We start from the raw sequence: 8,567 nt of genomic DNA, 5'->3' as shown, positions 1-8,567 counted from the left end.
GTAGAAATGAAGAGAGAGAGTGCAAATTAGCTTCAATGTCTTGTCTATAAGACTTAAACGCTTCAAAGCTTGCATCAGGCCTGGGTTGGTAACATCTCAGAGCAATACTGATCAAGTGGTTTGGCCTGTATGTGGCCTTTCACAGGCTGGTTTACAATTTGCATTTTACCCTGTTGTCTTGTGCTAATGTACATCTGCTTGCTAGTTTGATTTGCATTTTCACCCGATTCATAAAGTTCTCAAGGCTCGAGAGAAGTGCCAAGGTTCAGGGTAGGTGATTTAAACCACCTGATACCATGAGGCAAGTAACTGGCTTCAAATGCTTTGATCCCTACATCATTTAATCTTGTAGAGAGGAGAGGGGAGCATCTTGACATTAGTTTAAATTATTGCAATTGAAAGAAAACCTCTTATCCACAAAAGGCTGTTTCAAGCCAAGAATCATGAAACGGAAACAGGAAGAGTGGGCACTAAGGTGGCCTTCACAATGTAGCTGGATATGTTTTCCAAAATGTTCAAAAGTAAATTGTCTCAAGTAATGTAAAGTATGCGTGATTTGAATGTGCATGATACATCCTTATCAGACTTTCAGAATTTACTCTTCAACTTTTTGTTAATGCCCCAAATGACTGGCTAAACTGATTTTTTTTCTTCTTCTTTTAGCAATTTGTAGCATATGTAGAAATATTAGGCCTCAATTGTCAAATGTTCAAGCATGTTCTAATCATTTATACATTAGCTACTCAAAACCATATTCCAAATATATTCTTTTTTACATTTTGGAAAATATCCAATATATAAAGCCATAGAAAAGCCCCAAATCAAATCGAAAGATTGCCATTGGGTGAAGTGTGGTTTTCCCATAATCGCAAAGATATCCATGTAAGATCATACATATTTGTACGTTTATTGTTGTTACTTTTGTCCCGTGGGACAATAGTTTGAATGTTCAGTGCAGAGGATGTAGCTTTAAGCTGCTGGTGAAGAAAACTTAAAGCCTCAGGTACAGAATAGAAATATGTTGTTGCACTATAAAGATAATGGTATCTGTGATGTAGCCTAAACTGTTCATGAGATATGTTTCTGATGGGTTTATTTGACCCATAATGCAAATGCAATTTGTCCTCTTAAGACAATGAAGTCTTTCAAATCCTCCTTTCAACCACTTTCAAATGTCCATTCATATTTCCTGCTCGTCATTTGTGGCGAAAAATGTCAAAACATTTCTTTTACATGTAACACTTGTACAAAATAGAGATTAAGTGGTTACTGAGCCATAATGCATATTTAAAAGTCTATTTTTATTTATTTTACAAGGAAATTAATCCACAATGGAGAAAAGTATATGCTGTGCACCAGTTTGTTTGTGCTTCCTGTGTTTGAATATCTGTCATGCAGTGCTGGCACTGTCAAAGTCTGTTAGAGGATTGAACCATATTAAAGCATTGGATTTCCTAGTGCTCTGAATTTCTATGAATGAGAATATGAATATTTTATTTGTAGCCTTTTAAATATACAAATAACAAGTAGACATTTACAAAAAAACACATGTACAATATCAAACCCAACCAACCCTAATCCTTCCCTCCCCTTCCCACAAATAAACACATAAAGAAATACGGGAAAAACAACTGACAGGAGAGATCCATGACTTTAATTTAATACGACCACACAAGGATGCTGACTCTGAGACACGTTTCTGTAATCCACAATATTTATTAAGTACAATAAATAACATCAAAAGAAGAAAAAAAAAAGAGAAGAGTACTGAACTCTTCAAATAAGATATGTACTGTATTGCAGTAAATGGAACTTGCAATGATTTTGTATCCATAATAAACAACATTTTAAGCAATAGCACTAATTTCCACTGAAGCTGAAGACGGTTACCCTATAACATTGCAAATAAATTCACCCTCTGGGTGGAAAACTCAATATCAACACTCATTTAATTTCTTTTCTAATGATTAATAGAGGAATTTCATAAATGTATATATATATATATATATATATATATATATATATATATTTAATTAAAATCAAATTGGGAAGATTTGGAACATCTTGAATTTCTTTCTTTCTTTTTTAATTTTATTTACACATTTGGTATAATATTGGAATGTTTTAACAACACAAATGTTCTCCCAACACAACATCTTTTCAGATGGGGCAATGGGGGTTTGGGCCAAATAGATCCTTGATGTGAAAATATTTGAGAAACAACTACTGCTATGGATGTTTTGGTTACAAGCTTTGGTCCAAATTGCAAGTAGGTTATGTACTGTAGGCTACTGCTAAGAGGTAAGGAACAGTTTTCCTCCACCTTGAGAAATATGAGATGGTAAATAACAGTATTGTGGGTTTAAGCAATTTATTTTGGTTTACTCTATATTTGTCGTATAGGCCTAGTGGAACAGTTAATGACAAATTCTTTTGCAAGCTCTGATGTAAACCGTTATTCCACCTGTCATTCTCTGAAATCTGTAAAGACTGTAAAGTGTAGACTGTAAAATGTCAGTCTTGGACAAACTTCTGGAGCCATATCTCCTGCAGACACTTTCTTATTACACAGCCCATATCTTCCATTATTAAAAAGTGATCCGATGTGAATAACTATCCCATTTCTTTATAGCAAAGTCTTTGGATCCCTTTTGAATGCTCAATTTAAAGCAGTTCCAGTTCCTAGGAAAATAGCATCCTGATTGAGAGTCATGTCCTGCAGTGGCAAATTACATCATTAATTCACAGAAAAACAGTCTGTTTGTTGATTTCTATAAGTCTTTTTATTCCGTAGACCTCAAATTATATAGACTGAGACTGAGTAGGATGGGTGTTTTTTAATCAACTAGTAGGCCTACTTCTAATCAATAGGTTAGGTATCCATGTTATGTTACAAATAAATATATCACACACACACACACACACACACACACACGCGCGCACACGCGCGCACACACGCGCACACACGCGCACACACAGCACACACACACACACACACACACACACACACACACACACACACACACACACACACACACACACACACACACACACACACACACACACACACACACACACACACTTTCTAAAACAGTTTTTAGACCCCCATCTAAGATGAATTCATAGGCAACGAGCCTGTTCTGTGTCTCCGTGCTTCCCTCTAGTGGCCAGACATGATCCCACTATCAATCGATCACGTCGTCAATCGTTTGCCCTCCCCTTAGTGCTGAACTTGACTGTTTTAGCCTTGGTTTTGACAGTTCCCTGACTTCCCTCTTCCCTGCCTTGATCCCTTCACAGGCGTTCCCACACAGGTCAGCCAAGTAGTATCACAACAATCATGGCAGCAGCCGAGGAGACAGAACCCCATAAAACAACAAACACTAACCACAGCGAAGGATATGACAAGAAATGTATATTCTGCAAAATCGTGAACAAAGAGATGGGCACGGAGCTTCTTCACAATGTAAGCACATAACGGGTACCAAATAGCTACCACAATACCACCTCGCCCTCTTTTGTGTACAGTATGTCGCTAATTGTTAAAGGTAATTGTTAAAGGTATTGGCAAGAGCTAGAACACAAATCAGATCCGTGAAATAAATGTATGAATGTTTGTTATTAACATTCTCTCTGAAAACCCCAGTGTATATGTATTTTTTGTAATCGGATACTGAATTTTAATGCTTTCTCGTTAGTTTTTGTTTTTTATTGCAAATTAAACTGATCTGAAATCAACACCATGGCAATGATGGTGACCATGTTAATATCAAACCTTTAATTCTCTTCTGTTATTATATTACCGTCCACAGGATGAGGAGATCACCTGTTTCAGAGACATCAAACCAGGAGCCCCCCACCATTACCTGGTGGTCCCTACTAAACATGTTGGAAACTGCAGGAGCCTCAGCAAAGAACACATACCACTGGGTAGGACTTTTGGTCACTATGGTTTATGAAATAGTTGAACAGTTCATACCACATAGCTGAGGAGAACCAGAAATACTGGATTACAAGTTTGAATTCATAAGCAACAACTGAGTGGCATAAAGAGCAACGATACCGTGCTTACACTCCAAGTTAAAATAGTTAATTTTGTTAAAGACTTACTGCACAAAATATGTAAACCTATAATGTTGTGTTCTGGTGTCCAGTGGAGCGGATGGTGGAGACCGGGAAGGAGATCCTACAGAAGAACAATGTCACAGACCTCAGTGATGTCAGGTGGGACAATGGTTCTTTTTGTAAAGTAATGCCCTTCTCCATTGTCTGAAACTGTCAGTATACACAAGCGAAAAAAGACCATCTTTCTACAAGGTCACAATGCGTCATTATGAGGCAACGCATTGTTGCTTGTAGATCAGCTATGTCAGTGGTTCTGATCCTTTTCAGGCTGTGACCCCCAAAATAATCATATTTTAACTGGGGACCCCCCACCCTGACAATCACCAAGAGTTGAGGAATTATATTTTGTATAACACGGTTCTATTGTGAAAATAGCAGATGCTCATTTTGTGTCTCTAATAATCGACAATTTGGTCAGTGTTTAATTGGTCATTTTAGAGGTAAAGTCCTTAAATTGTCACTTTAGAAATGTGCAGATACCCTCTCTATACACTTAAACTTTATGTTGGTTTGTTTTGTTTACTGTTGAGTGAGAAAACAATGTTGCACATTAAGTTAACCATCTGGGGACCCCCCCAAAAAATATATATATTTTTTTACCCCTGGGGGTCCCGACCCACAGGTTGAGAACCATTAAGCTAGTAGCTATTCATCTGTAAGTGGTTAAAGTTGTACCATGTAACTTTTTTTATAAAACAAATCTTAAAATTGTCCTAACTGTTAAATCGCTAAAGTTTTAGAACACCCACTCCGTTATTTTCAGCTTCTGAAGCCTTCTCTTTATATGTTTTCTATGATCCTGGCCGTGGACCGGATTTCGCGCCAAAATGACGTAATCTGCATCATCTGTATACGTTGTGTATACGTTGCCCAATCACATCGCCGATCATGCACACATGGTACACTACCGGCCAATCACAGCGCATCTTGAAGTGGGGTCGCCATATTTGTAGTCGCCCGTGTGTCTCTTTACTCAAAAGGTAATCTCGCCTACCAGGCAGGGTGAAGTAGTCCGTTTCTCCGGAATGCCTGAATGCACAGGAACCAGGGACCCCTCTAAAGATAGCTCTCGGCGTTGTGGAGGCAGACGCGGGGGTGTGAAGGTACGAAAAACGGGCGAAAGACGCGAACGCGACCGCGGTTTGCTATAGGGCTACTGACCACTAGTTGAGCATCTTACACAGTATAGCTTTAAGTATGTGTTCAGTCAAAGAAAAGTAGAGCTTGTGAGTTGTGACATATTGCTACATTGGATCCATTGGAACACAGTTTCCACCCGACAGCAACAACATACTGTAGACTTTCCCTTTTGTCTGTAGGTTTGGCTTCCATTTGCCTCCATTCTGTTCCGTCACCCACCTCCACCTGCATGTCCTAGCACCTGAAAGTCAAATGGGCTTCATGTCCCGCCTCTTCTACAGACTCAACTCCTATTGGTTCATCACGGTAGGCCTCATCAGATCTGCATAGTTTTGTCATTATTTCTTCAAGTACTAAGGATGATATCGTACACCATGTGAAATACAAAGATTTGAATCCTATAGATCAGGTGCTCCCAAACTTTTAATAGCCTTAAACAAACAAAACAAAAACAAAAAGTATTGTCCCCCTTGGCCCCGACAGCCTCTGTCGGGGAAACAATAAAACCTGTGATATAGATTTAGACAAAGTTATTACTGTTAACTCTTAACTGTGTTTTGTTACTCTTGCATACTATGTGTGCTGCTCATTTAGACTTTTCTCATTTGTTCCATTGTACAACCACTGCTAGTTTTTTGAACATTTATAACCTACTGCCACAACTTAGCTCAACAAAGTTCAGATATAGAAGAGATCTACATAAATTACACATGTATGAGTGAGCAAGAGTTGATGTGTGACTGACACAGTGAGTAGTTGTGGGCTCGCCAGTACCTGGCGAGCACACTTTAGATATTGTCATTATTTATTTATTTATTTATTTATTTATCTAGTAAGTAGACGGGATTTTCGGTTCCTTTCTACTCCTACATACTTAGTGAGAAAATGAAAATAAAAATATCAATGTGTTCAGCTTACAGTGGGGAAGTGTGCTATTACTTTTTACAGCAATCGGCCAAATGGTGGCGCTGTAGGAAGCCTTCGAAAGTACGATCTTTGAACAGGTATAGCTCATGCTGTGTTATACATACAGCCATGAAACCTGTATACACGTATGCGTCTCCTCATGCCGAACAACTTTTACCCTCTGACTTTTGACCTCTGACCTTTAGGTCTCCCACAATTTTGAATTATATGAAATACAGTAAAAATCTATCTCCTCCTGGGATTTTTGAGTTAAGCGCACAAAACTTTTTTCACATGGACTTTGGACCAATACCTATACAGTCTATGTGGTGAGAAGTTTGTACGTTAAACCATTAATTTTTAATAATTCAATTCATATTGCGGTTTTATGCAAATTATTATTCTGCCTCTAAATCAAACATGCAAAGTGTTACTTTCATGGCATTTGGCAAACATGTAGAGGGTTAGTCCAAATATCCCTGAAACCAATCTTATTCCAATTGGCCAAAGGGGGGCGCTATACGAAGCGTTTGAAAATTCAAACTTCAAACGGACATAAGTCTTGACTCGTTTCGTTTGAAGACATGCAACTTGTTACACGCGTGCTTTGACTCAAGCGGAAGACATCTGTGTCGTTGTTAAGTAAGCTCCGCCCTTTAATTTTCCGCCATTTTGAGCAGTTTGTAAAACGCGTAAACCCGCTTTTATTCTGGAATTTTCGCGTCACGTGCACAAAACTTTTTTTACGTGAACTTTGGACCGATATCTAAAGATCTGTCAGATCGGATTTCTTTAACATTGAAACATGCTTTTTTAAATAATTCAAACAATATTGCATTTTTATGCAAATTATTCTTCTGCCTCTAAAACATACATGCAAAGTCACATTTTCATGACAAAATAGTGTAGAGGGTTAGTTCAAATATCACTGAAACCAATCTTACCCCAAATGGCCAAAGGGGGGCGCTATATAATTTTGAGCAGTTTGTAAAACGCTTAAACCCGTTTTTATTCTAGGATTTTTTTTGCAATTTGCATGAAACATTCTACACGCAATCTAAGGACCTTTATCTAACATGCCTATGAAGTGCACACAAAAAAATTATAAAATAATAATAATAAATATAGCTGCAAGCAGCGATAAAGTGTCCAAAGCCAAAAACACCTCAAATCATGAACACAGCCTGGGATGTGCGTGAAATCTTGCAAGCACATTCCCAATAGGTCAAGGAACAGATACCAACCTTCTCACATTGGCCTGTTATAGCGCCACCAGCGGGTCAACCTTTGCACAACACATTTTTGGAACAAAATGGACCAATCTTTGACGTCAGTAACGTCAAAGAGAGCAATGCCTGCGATCTTGACATTTTGTGCTTTTATAGCCATTGTTTTCTGGCTTGAAGCGAGCCCACAATTGTTTCGAAGGAACAATATTTTTCTAGTTATAAGTTGGTTATTGGTTATACATGTGTCTAATGAGTAAGGTCCTACCGTTTATTAGCAACACATCACATGTCAATCATCAATGGGGGGTAAATAATTAATGTTTGCCTGTATTGGAGCTCTTAACTCCAATGCCATGTATCTGTTGATCTGTTGTAGGTAGAGCAGTTGATTCAAGATCTCAATTCGAAAGGAGAGACCAATTGATCACTTTGTCTGGTTGCACTGCGTTCTTGGATTACCTGCCACAGGCACAGGGTGTCCAACGTTCCATCCTGTTCCAGACACTGTGTTGGATAGTAGGCTGCTGCACACACTACAGGAGAGTGTCATGCCATGACGGATGTTAATGTTTTAAATTAAAATGAGGAATATTTATAATAAAAGACCACTTGTCTTGTACCTCCTCCAGTATTGCCTAATTTCAGAAGAAGCCAAATATTGCTTTTTGTTTTTGTTGCTACTTGAAACATAACATAATTATAATATGTTGGTACTGTAGGTAGTACAGGGTAGGTAGCTATTTCGTTGCTTTGACCGCAGGAATGAGCTAAATGACATCTTTATTTGTTCAAGCAGTGACGAAACATGCATGATCTACTGTAAATGCTTCCACTTTATTTTATGGACCAAGAGATAGCATGTACTGTATAGATTACAAAATAAATGAATGATATTGAAGACATTCTTCTTGAGTGATAAAATGTAATACAGTGAGTAATAAAAGTCCACAATTTAGCAGATTAAATGACATGCAAGACTGCTTCATTACATGCTTTTTAAACAAATTGTTTTGCATGGACATTTTTCACTCGGTTTAATATGATTAATATGTTCTAATATTGAAACACATATCAATGTAATGAATTATCATCTCTGTGACATGACGTCCAGTTTGTGCCTGTGCATACTTGTTACCGCTGTTATTCATAACTTGACAATATGCTGAG

General features: G+C 38.0%; 1 protein-coding gene across 1 annotated transcript; it reads left to right on the top strand.

Annotated features, from left to right (window-relative positions):
* The first annotated feature begins 3,298 nt into the window (after positions 1 to 3,298).
* On the top strand, positions 3,299 to 8,567 carry hint3 (histidine triad nucleotide binding protein 3). Its single transcript, XM_080749896.1, has 5 exons — positions 3,299 to 3,466; positions 3,813 to 3,930; positions 4,155 to 4,224; positions 5,445 to 5,571; positions 7,777 to 8,567. Exons 1-5 carry the CDS (start codon positions 3,341 to 3,343, stop codon positions 7,822 to 7,824), a joined length of 489 nt encoding a protein of 162 aa, XP_080606022.1. The 5' UTR covers positions 3,299 to 3,340; the 3' UTR covers positions 7,825 to 8,567.

This window comes from Nannobrachium achirus (genome assembly GCF_963921795.1).
Source record: "Nannobrachium achirus genome assembly, chromosome: 2".
In the NCBI taxonomy this organism is placed as follows: Eukaryota; Metazoa; Chordata; class Actinopteri; order Myctophiformes; family Myctophidae; genus Nannobrachium; species Nannobrachium achirus.
The sequence above is the reverse complement of the archived record's forward strand: the minus strand, read 5'-3'. Positions and strand labels throughout refer to the sequence as shown.